Below are 19,421 nucleotides of genomic sequence, written 5' to 3'. Positions count from 1 at the left end.
AATGCAAAGAGTTGGATACAACTTAGCAACTGGACAACAGCTATCTAAAGGGAACCAGAACTTAGAGAGAAATGGGTGCTCAGGAAAATAAAAGACAATCCTGGAGAGTTCTAACAGTAAGGGGAAAGGAAAAAGAAGATGAGGACATTTCAAAGACTCACAAGAGCCTTCTATAAAAGGCTTTCTTCATCTGTAAAAGATGGATAATAACGATAGTCTTCCTTGGGATGTTTGGAGAGGATTAAACGAGATAATATTAACACAACACTTAGTTAGCACTTGTGAGGATTCATTTTGTTCATATAAATGTCTGTGATACATGAAATTTTCTTGCAAGAAATGAGGTAGAGGATCCTGCTTTCTATTTTATTGGAAAATCAGTTACAGCTAATTTTGTTTAAACAGGAACTGGTGGCCCGATACGTGTCTCTGATTCCTTTCTTGCCCGACACCGTCTCCTTTGCTGGTGTCTGTGACCTGTGGAGCACTTCTGATGTAAGTATTCTTCCTCACAGACGTGCTGGCTTGAGCTGACTTCATGGAATATCAGTAAATGGCTTGCTTAATTTTAAATTGCAACACCCGTTAGTCATTATAAAAGTCTACACGGCCATCTGTTTAACAGAATGAACTAAATTCATTCTGAAGTACTTTTTTCTTCCTGGTTCAATCTACCCAAACAAATTAGTTAAGCAAATTAACTAATTATTTGTGCACACACACACACACACACACACACACACACACACCCCTACTTCAAATGTCTTAATGCTGATTTGTCCCCCCAAAGTTATCTTAACAACACCCCACTTTTATTCATAAAATAATCAAAACCACATTTTATATTACATTTGGAAATTGCATATCCCTTAATTTACGGGGGCTTCTTAAGGCATGTCATTGTTCATTAAGTATTTCTTGACCCCCTGTCACATGTCAGACACTGTACAGAGTTCAGGCTATGAGCAAAATAAACATGGCCTCTGACATCTTGGAACTTACAATCAGTGGATGCTAGCTACATAAACTTCCAAATGAGTCTTCAATGGTATAAACATGTATTATCACTGGTATTCATTTGGCTTCTGGATCTCAGGTACTGTGTTGGCATAAAGTTGAACTGTGATATACAACTCCCTTTGAAGGATGGCTCTAAAAGGAAGAAACTGAAGCACACTTTAAATTCTTTGTTCTCCAATATGTTTTGGAAGCCCACTGTTGACAATTTTAGAGATAAAATTTCACAACCTTAAGATACTTAAAAGAAGACATACAATGAATAGAAGAGCTATGTGCTCTAGAGCCAGACTGGCTTTCCACTTTCTAGGCATTGCTTCATCTCTCTGTGCCTCCACTTCCTCATCTGTAAAATGGGAAGATGAGAGTATGACCATCAAAGGTTTATTCCAGGATCCAATGTACTGACTCATGCAATGTGCTTAAAAAACAGTGTGGCGGCTGGGATGGGACGACAGGATATGAGCAGGCAGAGCACAGAGGATTTCCAGGGCAACGAAAATATAGCACATGATACTACAATGACCGATTGTCAAACCCACAGAATGCACACCACCAAGAGGGAGCCCTGTATGTAAACTATGGACATTAGGTGACTAATGGTGTGTCCATGTAGGTTTATCCACAACACGTGTCCCGCTCTGGTTGGGGATGTTGATGGTGGGGGAGGACGTTGATGGTGTGCATGTGTGGGAACAAGAAAACATGGGAAATATCTGTTGCTTCTTTCCAGCATTGCTGTGAAGCTAAAACTGCTCTAGAAAATAAAGTCTATAAAAAGAAAGTGTTAGCACAGAGGGAGCTATCATATTTAAGTTCAACATGAAAACTGAAACTTTGAAATTTATCTCCCTGACCCCACCCCATAATCGATTCTAGACATTCATGTCATTGAAATGTCAGAGAAAATAACATGTCCAACTAAAATTGGGTGTTTTTTTTTTACCAATATCTCTTATCCTTTATTTTTTTTTAAATTTTTTTTATTTTATTTACTTATTTTTTTTTATTAGTTGGAGGCTAATTACTTTACAACATTTCAGTGGGTTTTGTCATACATTGATATGAATCAGCCATAGATTTACACGTATTCCCCATCCCTTTAAACCACTTATCCTTTAAACCACTCATTTTAAGAGTTATACAGCCCGTCTAGAGTGAAGCAGCCAATGAACATGATTTTTCTTTCCTTTTGTTCAGCAATTTCTCGATCTCCTGGCAGGAGACGAAGAAGAACACGCAGTTTTACTATGCAATTACTTCCTCTCCATGGGAAAGAAGGCCTGGCTGGTGGTGGGCAATGCTATTCCCGAGGTAAGACCATTAGGCTGGTGCTCACCGAGAAGCTCATTGTCTAACATGGTGCTGTCATGTTCCAGGTCAGGGGCAGGACTTATTTTCATAACAGTTCCTGCAGCTGCAAAGAAAGTAGTCCAGAGATGCCACAGTAGGGTGTGACAACCAGTGATGAGACATGCCAGGGTTTTCAGGGTACTTGAGCCCTATACGTTTGAGGATGTTCTGGGCAAATCTGAGCCCTTTTCCACCCATCACCCCCACCTGGCTCTGTCCTCCCGCCCGTCTTAGAAGAGCTCTGACTCCCTCTGTGATCGAGTGTTATTCATGCCAAGGAATAAAGGGATCTGAAGAAGTGTGGCAGAGGTAGAGACCCTTTCACACCTGCTTCGTCCACAAGCAGCCGCTGTTAAGCTGGCAGGCGAAGCGGAACAAGGCAGATAACCACAGGGGCAAAGGAAAGAACGTTCACGCCATATACTGGTATCACTGGTTATCTTTATTAGACCAGAAATAGAAACTACGAAAATTTGTTTCCCCAGCCCACTGCAAATATCCCTAAATTGGGAGCAGGTTGGGGTAATTTGGGGGTACAAATCTTAAAAAGTCACATGGATTGAAGCAGCTTATCTAAAAAGTGTTTCAGAAGACGGGCCCCCAGGCTCTGGGAACCCTTGGTGACTAGACAGCACAGGCTGCTGCTAGACAGGTAATGTCACAGCTGAGTCCTAAGTCGCTCTCAGTCACTGTCTTCCAGAGAGCCTGGTACCAGGGAAAGAGGACAGGACTAGGAAGTGCCAAGGCCCGGGTTCAAGGCTCTGCCCACTCCTCACGAGCTATGTGACTCTGAGCCTCATAAAGAAAGTTGGGGTGATAACATCCCTCTTCAGGTTTTCAGTCCCAAGCCCACCCCTCCTTGGGTATACTCAACCGTCAACAGTTCATAAGTATCCTTTCACAGTACTTTCTATTCATTTATGTAATTATAAAAGTGTATCAAATACAATTTCCTGTATTAGAAACAGGAATTTTCTTTTTTTTTTTTGAAACAGGAATTTTCTAATTCTGTTTAGAATTTTCCTTCTAAACAGGAATTAGAAGTATTATTCAGATATAATCAGCCTTCTGAATACTTAAAAGGCAAACTTGCTGACTCTGAAAAGAACACCCAGTTACTATTTATTTCCATCAATAATCATGCTTCAGCCAATCTTAAGATATCTTGCCATTTTCAACACCATAGATGGACCTCAAGGGCACTATGCTAAGTGGAATAAGTCAGAGAAAGACAAACACTGTAATGTGGAATCTAAAAGCCAAAGTAAATTAACAAAATAATGAAACAGAAACAGAGACACAGATACAGCAAAAAACGCAGGTGATTGCCAGTGGTGGGGGGGTGGGGTGGGGGGACAGTGGTGAGGAGAGAAATATGTGAGGAGGGTTAAGTACAAACTTTTAGTTACAAAATAAATGAGTCACAGCTACTCATTATGAAATGTATAGTGTGGGAAATATAGTTAACAATTATGTAATGTCTTCATATGGTAATAGATGATGACCAGACATCATGATGATCATTTTGAAATGTACAGAAATAGCAAATCACTATATTGTCTACCAGGAACTAACATAGTGTCGTAGGTCAATTATACTCCAAAACAAAGAAACTCAGAAAAAAGATCAGATTTGTGGCTACCAGAGGCAAGGGATTGGGGAGTGGGTTGGAATTAGATGAGGTAATCAAAAGATACAAACCTCCAGTTGTAAGAGAAATTCTCAGGGTGTAATGTACAATATGCTAAAGATAATTCACACTGCTGTACATTATAAATGAAAACTGTTAATACAGTAAATGTTAAGGGTTCTCATCACAAGAAAAAAAAATTGTTTAGTTAAAGTTATATCTATATGAGATGATGGATGTTCACTAAATGTATTGTGGTCATCATTTCATGATGTATGTAAATCAAGTTATGTTGTACTCCTTAGACTTACACAACGCTGTATGCCACTTATATCAATAAAATTGAAAATATATGTATACCATTTAACTTTTAAAAAAAGATACGTTAGTTTAGTAACATGACCACTGTTCCTATTTGGTCACCATAACTGAAGTAGTTCCAGGTGCAAGAATTTTGCAAGAGTAAACTTTTGATTTTACTAATTCAACATAATCTAGAACTTCAAACCAATTTTCACCATTAGCCATGGGGTTTAGAAATTAGGTGTCCAACTAAAATAATGAACTGTCTGTGCAAACTCCTCTTGGCCCTACTTGCATAATTAATTGGAAACTGGTTTAATGGCTGTTTTCTTTCAGGGTCCAACTGCCTATGTGCTAACTCAGGAACAAAGTCACTATTTAATATGGAACCCCTGCAGTGGACATTTTTATGGACAATTTGATACCTTCTGCCCCTTAAAAAGTGTGGGCTGTCTAATAGGTCCTGATAATGTAAGTATTACCGTTTCCTCTGAAATATGGTTGGTTGACTATTTTTTTTAACAGACGTATTAATTTTAATAATATTTATGTACCAGAAAATTTGCATATATATGCATATGTATGTGTGTGTGTGTATCTATATATGTAAAATTGTTGCTGTTGAGTCGCTAAGTCACGTCCGACTCTGCGACCCCACGTACTGCAGCACGTCAGGCGCCTCTGTCCTCCACTATCTCCTGGACTTTGCTCAAATTCATGTCCATTGAGTTGTACTGGACCTGGTGGCTCAGACAGTAAAGAATCTGCTTGCAGTGTAGGAGACCCAGTTTCGATTTCTGGGTCGGGCAGATCCCTGGAGAAAGGCACAGCAAACCACTCCAGTATTCGTGCCTGGAGAATTCCATGGCGTGAGGAGTCTGGCGAGCTACAGTCCATGGGGTCGCAAAGAGTCAGACATGACTGAGCAACTATCACTTTCACCTTTCACACTCAATTAATTATTGAGTTGGTATTGGTAATTAAAGAAACAGTATCAAGCAAAGGTACTCTATAAGGCACTGGTTAAAAACATGAGTTATTAGATCTCACTGCCTGAGTTTAAACTCCAGTGTCAATGTTTACCAGTTGTGTATGCTTAGGAAAGTTTCTTAATCTTAAACAGCATCAGTTTCTTCCCTGGTTAAATGAAGGTATTTGCTAGTAAATACAAAGTAATTGTGAGAAGTAAATAAGATAATCAATACAAAGCAGCTAACACACAGTAGCAACCCTATGTTGGCTCCTGTGACTGTTTTTATAATCATCATCTACCTTAGTAATCTCTGAACTTAATGTCAGAAGAATCATTTGAACACGTATCCCCAATATATGTATTCTTATTTGTGAATTATGTACTTACTTATGTATTGATAAATTATTTACATTACACACAGAAGAATTATATCTTTCTTAAAGAGAAATAATTAGAGGGTCTAATATTTCTTCCTGTGTCACTGTGATATGCACCCTACTTTGAAGACCTCTGGTCTATGGGTTACTATCAAAATTAGAGATAAGATACATGGAGCACCCAGCCAAGTACCTGTCTGCCATAGGTATTCAGCAAATGGTAACTATTATTAACTACAGGTGTGAAAAGCCAAGTGCAGCATCCCGTGTGCATGTTACTATTTTTAATTAAAAGCATTTGGATAATCACAGATGATCTGCTAAGCTCCATCTACATGCAGAGAAGCACTCTAAGGTCATGTTAGTAGTCAGGCAGAGTCAGTGGGTACTGAAAAGCCTTTGAAGAATCCCATTCTCTGTCAGAATTATTAGTTCTCAGAACAATTACCGTATGGCTGACCAATTCACATAGAGCCCAAGTGCTGTGAGCAGGAAAGAAGCCTTCCCTCCTCTTCTGTCAAGACGAAGGGCAGTGGCTCACGGTGCCGGCAGCGGCTGGGAGGAAACCTGCTCGAAGCCTCGGTCGCCCTCCAGAGAGGACCCGCCCGCGCTTCACTCTCTGGGTCCGGCCCTCTGAACCCTCAGCTGCCTCTGCTCCACCACCTCGTTACAGACTGCCAGCCTTTCTCCTTCACGCCTTTGCCAAGAAGTCAGTCCTGTCCATCCATGTTTGTTTCCACTCCTGCTCCAACACTTGCCTCTGTTGAGTTTTCTCTTATCGTTCTCTGTCGATAGGCTCGGAAGTCCAACAGTCCTAAAATATGCTATACCCTAAACTACCACTGCCCCTCCTTGTCTTCCTTCCAAAATTCTTTAAATTCTATTTATAGGCCCTGCTTCCTCTTTCTCAGACTTCATTGCTGCTGTTAAGTCGTCCGGTCGTGTCTGACTCTTTGAGACCCCATGGACCGCAGCACACCAGGCCTCACTGTCCATCACCATCTCCTGGAGTTTGCCCAAGTTCATGTCCACTGCATCAGTGATGCCATCCAGCCATTCCATCCTGAGCCCTTTTCTCCTTCTCAGACTTTAATCCTTTATAATCTAGTCCTCTTCCCTGATCAGTCTACAGAAATAAACTCTGAGAAGTACCACTGTCTTGCTAATGGATAAATAAGTCCAATGGTTTACTCTCTTCACTCATTTCTCCTTTTCTATGGCACGTGACACAACTACTCACCTCTTCATGGTGGGGGGGGGGGGGGGGACGACAACTTGCCCAGGCTTGGTTTACTAGTAAAGGACTATTGGTTTTTATTTCTCTGCAATACCTTCTCAGGTTTCTGCCACTAACTCTTCTTTCCACACTTTGAAGTAGATTTTCCTGAAAATTCTATACTTAGATTTCTTGCAGAACACACTTATTATTAATTATAACTCTAGTTTATCCCAGCAAAAAAAAAAGTTATAATTCACTAGCCCAGGAATCTTTGGAACCTGAATTTTCAACTGTTTGCTAGACAGTGAGCTGCTGATCAAAGTCTCAAACTCAGGACACCCATAACTCATTTTTCCTTTATCTCTGAAAACAGCCCCTCCACCTGGCCCTCTCACTTCTAAGGAGGTCAGTCACTCAGATTCAAACTCCATAACTGTCCTTGAGTTTCCCCCTCCCCTACTTCCTCCTACTTCAATCCTATTAACAGATATTAGTACCAAGTGATATAGATACCACCCCTTCTGTTTTCCAGGTCATGTCATTATTATTTCAGCCTGCATGACTATAAATAACCAACTAAATAATCTGTCTCCAGTTCAGCCCATGATTTAGTCCATTGACGCCTGGTTCTTTCCGAATGTTCAGCTTTCCTCATGCTCAGAAGGTACTGAAGGCACCCCACTGTATATAAGTTTAAGAATAAACATCTCACCTTGGATCTAATCTGCCCTCAACTCTCTTCCCAGTGCTATTTCCGACAACTTTTCTGCACTTCCCCTACCCTACAGCCAGACTGTAATTCTTAAAAACCTTGCCCTCTTAAAACTACTTGCTCCTATCCCTGTCTAATCTCCAAAGAGCAAATAATATTCCTGTTAAAATAGAAGATAGATTTTCATTCCTCTGCTTAAAATACTCCAGTGACTTCTTGGCTCACTCCAAAGTCAAAGCCTCAACCTTTAAAATGGCCCACGAGGCTTCTACGATCTGACAGCTGCCTGGCCCCACCATCTTCACTGATCTCTTTCTTGCTTCTATGTGCTCATTCCTCTGAAGTCACTTTGTTCTCTTTGCTGTCCCTCAAACGCTCTTTGCATTTGCTATTTCCTCTGCATAGATGACCCTTCCCCTTACCAGACAGCTTCACTAATTCTTCCCTCACTTCATGTTCTTTCCAATGTAAACATCCGTGTGTGTGTGTGTGTGTGTGTGTGTGTGTGTGTGTGTGTGTGTGTGTGTGTGTGTGTGTAGTCAGTTATGTCCATCCGACTCTGCGACCCCCTGTCCATCCAACTCTGGGACCCCCTGTCCAGGGAAACATCCGTGTGTGTGTGTGTGTGTAGTCAGTTATATCCATCCGACTCTGCGACCCCCTGTCCAGGGAAACATCCGTGTGTGTGTGTGTGTGTGTGTGTGTAGTCAGTTATGTCCATCCGACTCTGCAACCCCCTGTCCAGGGATTCTCCAGGCAAGAATATTGGAGTGGGTTGCCATTCCTGTCTCGCCTCCAATCACCTCTTACTGCATAGCTTTCTCTACAACCTGAGGACTTCTGTCACATGCCTTACTCACCACTGTGTCATTAGCGTCTGGCACAGCTCCTGGTTGGCATATGATAGGCCTAACTACCTACCTGTAACTGTGTGCATGAGTGGTGAATTTGTCCCATTCAACATAATCGTCAGGTGTCTTACATTTAGTTCTAATCCAGTCGTGGATAAAGTTGTAAATGAAACAGAGTTTCTACCGGCACGTAGCAGCTAATGAGAAGACAGTGCAGACAAACAAGTACATGGGCTGTCAGATGATACGTGACGTGGGAGAGGGTATCACTGGCCCCAGTTCTGCACCCCTGCCTGTACCCACAGCCTTCGCCCTGTTACTTGGCAGTTGTTTAGTTGTTTAGTCGGATGGACATAACTGACTACACACACACACACACACACACACACAACGATCAATACGAACAGCAGTAATAAAATAGCTAACAGCTACTGAGTACTCAGTATGTACCAGGCATTGTTCTAAAGAGGTATAAATAAATTAACTCAATTAATCTTATGTGTAAGTTTAACTTGGCACAACACACTAAAAACTCATCCCCAAACTAAACGGCTTCAGACAATCATTCTCATGGACCTGTGAGTCAGCTGGGAGCGCCCTGCTTCAGAATGAGTTTTAATTCTGGGACTTGGGGCAGTGACAGCCGGCAGGGGCACGAGAGGGCGAGCAGGAACATGCAGAGCTTCTTCGGAGGCTGGGACACACAACAGTGACACTGCTATCCCTCTCTACTCACCAGAAGCCAAGAGCCAAGGAAATACATTTCTACCCTTTTAGTGGAGGGCTTTCTGGGTGGCTCAGTGGTAAAGAATCCACCTGCTAATGCAGGATATGCAGGTTCAGTCCCTGGGTCAGAAAGATCCCCTGGAGAAGGAAATGGCAACCCACTCCAGTATTCTTGCCTGGAAAACCCCATGGACAGAGGTACCTTGAGGGCTACAGTTCACGGGGTCACAAAAGAGTCGGGCACAACTTGGCAACTAAACAACTGCCAAGTAACAGGGCGAAGGCTGTGGGTACAGGCAGGGGTGCAGAACTGGGGCCAGTGATACCCTCTCCCACGTCACGTATCATCTGACAGCCCATGTACTTGTTTGTCTGCACTGTCTTCTCATTAGCTGCTATGTGCCGGTAGAAACTCTGTTTCATTTACAACTTTATCCACGACTGTATTAGAACTAAATGTAAGACACTTGACGATTATGTTGAATGGGACAAATTCACCACTCATGCACAGTTACAGGTAGGTAGTTAGGCCTATCATATGCCAACCAGGAGCTGTGCCAGACGCTAATGACACAGTGGTGAGTAAGGCATGTGACAGAAGTCCTCAGGGAAACATCTCAATCTAGTGAGACAAACAATGATCAATACGAACAGCAGTAATAAAATAGCTAACAGCTACTGAGTACTCAGTATGTACCAGGCATTGTTCTAAAGAGGCATAAATAAATTAACTCACTTAATCTTATGAGGTAAGTACTATTATCCCACTTTTATAGAGGAGGTATGTTTCTAATCACCAGGAACTACCTTATTTCAGCAATCTACATTCAATAGTAAAGTGCACCTCGACTGCGGATGTACAAAAATGTAAAAAACTGGCCCATGGCTACTACGTGATGCCACTGACTGTAAAACGCTTGTCAGTGTTAAGAATTAAAATATGAAAAAAACAAGAGAATCAAAATATGACAAAAAATGGGCAAGCTGTACGTCGTCTTACTCTCTCTCTGCTGCCTCTCTCTAAACACACATACATCTGCCACCATATATACTAATGTAGTCTTGTCTTTCTTAGATTTGGTTTAATATTCAACAATATGATTCCCCACTACGGATAAATTTTGATGTCAGCAAGCCCAAGCTATGGAAATCTTTCTTTTCAAGAAGTCTTCCATATCCTGGCCTTTCCAGTGTTCAGGTATATATATATATATATTTTTATATAACAATTAAATGTAGACAGACAGGTCTTCCCTGGTGGTTTAGATGGTTAAGAATCTGCTGGCAATGGAGGAGATGCGGGTTTGATCCCTGGTTTGGGAAGATTCCCTGGAGAAGGAAATAGCAATCCAATCCAGTGTTCTTGCCTGGGGAATCCCACGGACAGAGAAGGTTGGTGGGCTACAGTCCATGGGGTTGCAAAAGAGTCAGACACGACTGAGCAACTAATACTTTCACTTTCAAATGCAAAGAAAGGGAGGAATTTGCCATTGTTATACTGGGTAGCCAGATATTTTTTGATCCTTAATTCCACTCCTAGGTATTTAGTCTAGGATAATACTTCATTTTCAAACTTAGTTAAGCCCAATTCCCAATAAGAAACAGACCATCATATAATGAACCACTATACACATACATAAAAGAATAAATTTGATAGAGTCCTATGATCTAAAAAAAAAACCCCACAAAATATATTTTTCAGATGCTACAATGGTCTCAATTCACTAAATTAATTTCATCACAGGTTTCATGTTGAAATATGAAATCAAAATTCACGGCATGGTCCAGGAGGGACTCATTAATTTAGAGGGTACTGGACATTAGTAGATTATAAATAGCAAGCCTGAGACTTACTTACTAAAACTTTAAATTTGATAGCTATAGATACATACAAACTGTGTATGTAATATAAAATGTATTTTTTTTGCTGTGGATCAAATCTTTCCAAAAGATGTTTTAAGAAAAATCACTTTAAGAGAGATTCTTCATGGATACAAGGTAACATAAGAGTTTTCATAGGAAAACTGTTTGCAGAAGCCTAAGGATTAGAAGGACAGAAGGGGTAAATTATGGTATACACTGGAATATTTTATAGTAGTTACACAAATGAATCAATATTCATGAATCTTAGTAAGCACAGTAAAAGTATGTATTTGCTATCTTCTCTAAATATAATGTTAAAGGGGAAAATATGTTCACAGGATAAAATCACTAAAGTTTAGAAAAATGAAAAGCAGCACAATATATTGTTTAGGGATGTGTATATCTGTAGTTAAATCATGAACACATTTCACTACTTTGCCTGTCTCCACTGACAACGTAAACGCCACAAGGGCAGGGATTCTGTTCATACGGGCTACATCCTCTTCACCTGTATAAGCGCCTGACACACAGCAGGTCTTCAATACATGCTGAGTGAAAGAGTGCTGAGAAAACAAATTCAGATCATGGTTACTTCTGCGAGAGAAAGGGTAATAAAACTGAGAAAGAACTACACGGCACTGTATTTATTTGTGAAGCTTTGCTTAAAAGTAGATCTTGGCTACATTAGCATCTGTGATATTATCCTAACTCAATGAATTGAGTTCATAATTTTAAAAAAAGATTTAGAGAAGGATGTACAGCTATTAAAATAAACTGTAACTGATTCCTAAAAATTTGTCAACTGTCTTGTTTTTCTTTTATAGCCAGAAGAGCTTATTTACCAGCGCACAGACAAGGTGGCTACAGCTGAACTACAAGACAGGTGACATCTTGTGCAATCTGTAAATCCATGTGCAATCTGTCACTAGGAGTGTTAATATCAAACTACACAGTTCTCAGCCTGGGTCAATGTGAACAGCAATTAAGCTTTAATTCGTGTTTACAAAGCTCAGATGTGATCTGTAAATCCCGAGGCTCTGGCATCAGCATGGTGTGAGCCACAGAGCAGTGAAGTCCAGCACCGATAGCTAGTTCTCCAGAAACCTCCCCCCAGATTAGAGTTCACGGCATGCTATGCGTGAGTCCCATTCAGTAATCTCACAATCCTTGGCTTAAACAGGCCCATTTTGTCCAGTCAGTGATTCAGTGAACTTCAACTACTTTCTGAACCTAGCACATGGGATTAATAGAAGGCTGGTTAAGAGCCTGTTTGAGCCCCATAATCCTTATCATGAACCCTGCAAAACAGAACTTTTATTTTCCCAGTTTCACAAGGCTCAGAGAGGTCCACATACTTGTTGGGGGCTTAAGGGGCTTCTGAGCCCAGCCAGACCTCTCTAGTTTCAAAGTCTATGTGTCCTTTCTGCTGTCTCAGGCCACGGGAAGAGGTGCATGTCAAAGTGTACAAGATCACAGTGAGGCTTTTTATGGTATTATTACCAAAAAACACCAATTTACTCTCAACTCCAAATTTAAAATAAAGCTGTGAGATCCTGAGAACAACTAATTCCTGGAAGAAAAAAAAAAAAAAGAATCTTGTTTCTTCAAAAAGTTTCAAAATGCTATGCTTTGTACTTTTGTTTACAAGGGAAAAGTTAAGTCACCCAAAAAAATGGAGCATATTTTTTTTATAAACAGGATTGAAAAAATACTAAAAGAAAAAATCATGGACTGGCGGCCGCGCCATCTGACTCGGTGGAACAGATACTGCACCTCCACGCTGCGTCACCTCTTGCCTCTGTTAGAAAGGAACCAAGAAGACGTGGAGGAAGACCACAGAGCAGAACTGCTCAAACAGCTAGGAGACTACAGGGTAAGCAGAACATTTCAAATTGGAAACTGCTCAGTACGATGGGCTTCGGAATCAAAACGCCTGTGTTAGTTTCCACACTGTATAGATGAAGCAGCAGAGACTAAAAAAATGTAATTAAAAGTTCAAAGCTCAAGAATGAACCCACCATTAAATAGCAAAATGTCTCTATAAAACGGAAATATCACCATTTTTTTGGTAGGAGGATCCTGTGAAAAATATCTTTTATAAAGTCGCAAGAGTATTACATAAAATGAAAATATTTGGCTAAATCATGTTAGACTCAACTGAACATCAAGGTGAAGCCAACCATTCTTGAGCAGACTTTAAGGATATGATTTTATTCTGGTTGCTTTTTGTTGCTAAAAAAAAAAAAAAAAAAATTCTCCTTACGAGGCAATATATGTTCTCTACTGTCAGTAGTGCCCTGTGTTCATACCCTATAGCCAGATACTAAAACCTAGAAAGCAGTGGCAAACTCAAACAGTAAGCCTCGTTGGTCAAACAGTACGACATCAAGCTGGACATTTTAAAAATTCATTTCATTTCATTTCTGGCTGCACTGGGTCTCTGTTGCTGCACATGAGCCTTCTCTAGCTCCAGCAAACAAGGGCTACTCTCGCTGCGACGCAGGGACTTCTCATCGCAGTGGTCTCTCTGGCTGTAGAGCGCAGGCTGTGGGCACGCGGGCTCAGTCGCTGTGGCACACTGGCATAGTTGCCGACAGCAGGTGGAATCCTCCCAGACCGGGGACCATGTCCTCTGCATTGGCTGGCGGATTCTTAACCACTGGACCACCAGGAAGGTCCCAAGTTGGACATTTAATTCTACTCAGTGACTAAAACTCACCCTTTAAACTTCCAAGGCTAGGTTTCAGCTGGGATGCTTTCAACTAACAAAAAACTTATTTCAAACAAGCATGAGCATTAACAGCCTATGGGCTTATTAGGGTAAAAATTAGGGGCGAGTAGCTATTGGGGCTACACCACATGTCTGCACGTCTTCCCACTCTGCCCTCCTCCATGTGATGGCATCACCCACAGAGTGGTTTTCCTCATGGGAGCACTCACACATGGACACACATGGGCTGGAATAGTTGCTGGTAGGACTCACAAATGGACACACAATGCTCTGAGCAGCAGCGGGCATCCATATGCCGTTATTCCTTACAAGTTCCCTAGATTACATACCCTCTTTCCTATAGATCAACACTGAGGCCAGGGTAGAATGCATTAATCTACCCTGGTTCCTGGTATTGCATGGGTTTCTTTCTATGCAAACTCGGAGCTATGAGGAAGAAGGAAGGGAACGGTGGAGGGTGGCTGGGTGACTAACAGGTATCTTAAACATAAATTCAGTATGTTAGCTATCAAAACACTTGGCCTCTCTCCATTTTTTGTAATGCTAATATATAGCTGAATAGAAAAACAAAGCTAAATAAATGACTTTAAGACCCAAAAGGAAGACTTCCTATTTAGAACTGCACATATTTAATTAGGGGGAAAATACAGTGAAAACTTCACATTCAGCAATGATTAAAATGTTGGTTGTTTTGTTTTCCTGCAGTTCTCTGGATTTCCCCTTCACATGCCATACTCTGAGGTGAAGCCTTTGATTGAAGCTGTGTACAGCACTGGAGTACATAATATTGATGCTCCTAATGTTGAATTTGCTTTAGCTGTGTATGTCCACCCGTACCCCAAAAATGTTTTGTCTGTCTGGATCTATGTTGCCTCCCTTATACGCAACAGATAATACTTCCCTGTATGTTTTATATCATGTAAAATTTATAATTAAGAGAATATTTTTTTAAGTGCTCTTGATCTGTCAAGAGGAAAGAAAATACTTGCAAATAATGAAATAAAATTATCATGATTTTCAAAATGTGCAAATTTTATTTAGTTTTTCTGCCTTGTCTCTGCCACTCTGACCCTAAATTCAACTGTGACAGCTCAGAGTTCCTATGACCTTTATTGCTCTATGCTTTTGCACCTGCTCACCTTCTACTGAGAATGATCTTCTTCTTTGCCAGTAAGATATCCTGTGCTTTTAAACAGAAATAATTAATACTGTTACAATAGCCATACTACCCAAAGCAATCTATATATTTAAGGTGCTCACTATCAAATTACCCTTGACAGTTTTCACAGAACTGGAACAAATAACCCTAAAATTAATATGAAACCTCAAAAGATCCAGGACTGCCAAAGTAATCCTGAGGACAGAAACAAAGCAGGATTAGCAGCCCTCCCAGAAGATTTCAGACAACACTGGAAAACTACAGTAATCAAAACAGCATGGTACTGGCACAAAACCACACATACAGATCAACAGAACAGCATAGAGCCCAGAAATAAACCCACAGACCTATGGACAGCTGATCTTCAACAAAGAAGGCCAGGATGTACAATGGACAAAGACAGTGGTGGTGGGAAAGCTGGTTAGCAGCATGGAAGTCAATGAATTTTGCACACATACTCACACCATAAACAAAAATAAACTCAAAATGGCTTAAAGACTCAATCTAAGACATGACACCATAAAACTCCTATAAGAAAACAAGGTAAAACAGTCTCTGATTTAAATCATAGCAATTTTTTCTTAGATCAGTTGCCCAAGACAAAAGAAATAAAAAATAAACAAATGCGACCTAATCAAACTTATAAGATTTTGCGCAACAAAGGAAACCATTAACAAAACAAAAAGACATTTTTAGACTGTGGACTGGAGGAAAACATTTGCAAATGGTGTAAACGACAAGGGCTTAATTTCTAAAATCTACAAAAGAGCTCATACAGCTCAATATCAAAAAACCAATCTACTAAAAAACTGGGCCAAAGACCTAAAATAAGGCATGTCTTCAAAGAAGACATACAGATGACAAACAAGCACATGATGAGATGCTCAATATCACTAGTGGTAAGAAAAAGGTAAATCAAAATTACAATGAGGGATCACCTCACACAGGTCAGAATGGCCATCATCAAAAAGCCAGCAAGTTAATGCTGGAGAGGATGTGGAGAAAATGGAGCCCTCCTACACTGTGAGATACAAATTGGTGAAGCTACTATAGAGGGTCTTAAAAAAAAAAAGTAAAAGTAAAGTTATCATATAATCCAGCAATCCCCAGAAGAGATGAAAACTCTAATTTGAAAAGACACATGCCCACTTATGTTCACAGCACTATTCACAATAGCCATGACATGGCAACAACCTAAACACCCACCAACATGAATGGATAAAAAAGATGCGGTACATACATACAACGGACTATTACTCAGTCATAGAAAAGGATGAGATGCTGCCATTTGTGGCAACATGGATACACCCTGAGATTATCATATTAAGTGAGTCAAACAAAGACAAATATCACTTATATGTAGAATCTAAAAAATAAAATAAATGAACTTATTTACAAAACAAACTGACAGACACAGAAACCAAACTTATGGTTAGGAGAGGGGAAGGGAGAGAGGGATAAATTAGGAATACAAGATTAACAGATACACCCTACTATATATAAAACAGATGAAGAACAAACACCTACTGTACAGCACAAAGAACTATGTTATCTTGTAAAAACCTAAAATATACTATTCATCTGAAATTAATACTGTAAATCAATTATACTTCAATTTAAGAAAAAGAGGTATCCAGGGAGGGTAATTATGTCATACACCACTCAGGATAGAGCCCTCAAATTGGGATTTAGTGCTCTAAGAACAGACAGGAGACTTTACTTCACCTCTACACCATGCATGGATACAATGAGATGTCTGTCATAACAAACCAGAAAGAGTCTCCATGAGACACCAGATCTGCCAAAATCTTGACTCTGGACTTCCCAGCCTCTGGAAGTGACAGGAATACATGTTATTTAAGCCACCCAGCTTATGGCATTCTGTTTTAACAGCCCAAATCAACTAAGCAAGCCGGGTAACATTAAAAGAAACTAAATGCATGTACTGACATGGAAAGTGGTACACAAAATAGAAACATGTAAAACAGGATTTCTCAACAGCAGCACTACTGACTTTGCTTTCTTCTATGCAATCTCTCTTCTATGCTTTCTTCTCTGCAATCACCCTGTTTTTTCAGTCTTTTAACCTTCCTGAGGCTTTCAACAGCTAAGTCAAATACCTCTCTTGGCAAATGACACATTGCCCTTGAAAATATGTGGGTTATTTTCAAATATCTTTTGATACTGATTTCTAAAGTGAGAAGACTCCTTATGATTTCAAAACCTTTAAGACCATGAAATTTTTGCTCCTTGTTTTCATCCCTAGGTATGTTCCATGGTCTCCTGGTTCATAGTCTATGGGAAGTTAAATAGAATTTGTATCCTGATGTTGTGTGAAAACTGTTTAAATCTTAATTATGTTGAATTGGTTCATAGTGCTTTTCAGGTCTACCATATTGTTCTACTTTTCTATCTAATCATTCTATTCATTTTGGGGCATTTGATACTGAAAATCCAACTAAAAATCTTAATTTATCTACTTTAAAAATAATTGTTACAGCAGACCTATACGCAATTTTGTCCCATATTTTCCAGTTCAGCTCAGTTCAGTTCAGTCGCTCAGTTGTGTCCGACTCTTTCCAACCCCATGGACTGCAGCACGCCAGGCCTCCCTGTCCATCACCAACTCTCAGAGTTTACTCAAACTCATGTCCATTGAGTCGGTGATGCCATCCAACCATCTCATCCTCTGCCATCCCCTTCTCCTCCTGCCCTCAATCTTTCCCAGCATCAGGGTCTTTTCAAATGAGTCAGCTCTTCACATTAGTGGCCAAAGTATTGGAGTTGCAGCTTCAGCATTAGTCCTTCCAATGAATACCCAGGACTGATCTTCAGGATGGACTGGTTGCATCTCCTTGCAGTCCAAGGGACTCTCAAGAGTCTCCTCCAACACCACAGTTCAAAAGCATCAATTCTTGGGCGCTCAGCTTTCTTTATAGTCCAACTCTCACATCCATACATGACCACTGGAAAAACCATAGCCTTGACTAGACGGACCTTTGTTGGCAAAGTAATGTTATCATACTTCCATAATTTAAAAATGAAGAAAAAACAAGACAAGGATGCCCACTCTTGCCACTTTTATTCGACATACTATTGGAACTCCTGGTCACAATATTAAGACAAAAAAAAAAAAAAAAAAAAAGCAAGCATCCAAATTGGAAAGGAAAAGGCAAAAATGTGCTTGTAGATGACATGATACTGTATATAGAAAGTCCTTAAGGCATCACTAAAATACTATTCAAATAAATTAATTCCACACAGCTGCAGGATTCAAAATTAATATATGTCCCTCCTTAGTATCCACAGGAGATTGGTTCCAGGACCCTCTTTTGGACGCCAAAATTTTCAGATGTTCAAGTTCTTTACAGTTGGTTATATGCATTTGCAGGTTCTATACCCATGGATCCAATCAACCACAGATTGTGAACTCTTCTCCAACCGTGTTTGGTTGTATCCACAGGTGCAGAAACCACAGATATGGAGGGCCAACTGGACATAAATCTGTTGCACTTCTATATGGTAATAACAAACTATCAGAAAGAGACATTAAGAAAACAATCCCATTTATAACTGATCAAAAAGAATACAAAACCTACGAATAAACCTAGCCAAAGAGGTAAAAAGCTTGTACTTTTCCAAGTACAAGCTATAAGACACTGATGAAAGAAACTGCAGACAACACAGATGAAAAGACACACTGTACCTGTGAATTGGAGGAATTAACATTGTTAAAGTGGCCGTACTACTAAAGGCAATCTACAGATTCAACGCTATCTCTATCAAAATACCAAAAGAACTGTCACAAAACTAGAACAAACAATTCTAAAATTGAATGTAAACACAAAAGACCCTGAACAGCCAAAACAATCTTGAGAAAGAACAAAAGAAGTGGGGGCATCAGCTTCCTAATAATAAACAGACACATAGATCAATGGAACAGAGTAGAGTCCAGAAGTAAACTCACACTAAGATGATTAATCAATCTATGACAAAGGTGGCAAGAATACAAATGGGGAAAGGACAGCCTCTTCAATAAACAATATTTTGAAAACTGGACAGCTATATTATAAAAATAATCAAACTGGACTAGTTTCTCACAACAAATAAAAAATAAAATCAAAATTGATTAAAGACTTAAACCTAAGACCCAAAACCATAAAACTCTCAGAAGAAAAGATAGGCAGTATGCTCTTTGACATTGGTCTTACCAATAGCTTGGATATGTCTCCTCAGGCAAGGCAAATAAAAGCAAAAACAAGCAAATGCGGCTGCATCAAACTAATGAGCTTTCACATGGAGAAAAAAAACTCTCAACAAAACAAAAGGCAGCCTACTGAATGGGAGAAGATATTTGCAAAATAATGTACTTGACAAAGGGTTAATATCTAAAACATACAAAGCGCTCACACAACTCCGCATCAAAAAAACAAACCACCAAATTAAAAAATGGTCAGTAGATGACTTCCCTGGCAGTCCAGTGGTTAAGATCTTGCCTTCTAACGCA

The 19,421-nt window shown here is 40.0% G+C and overlaps 1 protein-coding gene across 7 annotated transcripts in view; it reads left to right on the top strand.

The window, feature by feature from the left end:
• CC2D2A (coiled-coil and C2 domain containing 2A) overlaps window positions 1-14,955 on the top strand; it is a 125,440-nt gene extending 110,485 nt beyond the window's left edge. For 3 of the 7 annotated variants that reach the window (XM_043906157.1, XM_043906158.1, XM_043906161.1), the window contains 7 exons: window positions 406-495; window positions 2,218-2,331; window positions 4,640-4,774; window positions 10,237-10,359; window positions 11,849-11,907; window positions 12,723-12,897; window positions 14,461-14,950. In XM_043906157.1, the coding sequence (XP_043762092.1) occupies window positions 406-495; window positions 2,218-2,331; window positions 4,640-4,774; window positions 10,237-10,359; window positions 11,849-11,907; window positions 12,723-12,897; window positions 14,461-14,649 (885 nt within the window). In that variant the 3' untranslated portion in view covers window positions 14,650-14,950. Of the gene's footprint in view, window positions 1-405; window positions 496-2,217; window positions 2,332-4,639; window positions 4,775-10,236; window positions 10,360-11,848; window positions 11,908-12,722; window positions 12,898-14,460 lie in introns of all 7 variants that reach the window. The other 4 variants (XM_043906160.1, XM_043906155.1, XM_043906156.1 and 1 more) reach the window with 4 other exon arrangements.
• Window positions 14,956-19,421: the final 4,466 nt, after the last annotated feature.

This window comes from Cervus elaphus, chromosome 6, assembly GCF_910594005.1.
Source record: "Cervus elaphus chromosome 6, mCerEla1.1, whole genome shotgun sequence".
NCBI classification, from domain to species: domain Eukaryota; kingdom Metazoa; phylum Chordata; class Mammalia; order Artiodactyla; family Cervidae; genus Cervus; species Cervus elaphus.
The sequence above is the reverse complement of the archived record's forward strand: the minus strand, read 5'-3'. Positions and strand labels throughout refer to the sequence as shown.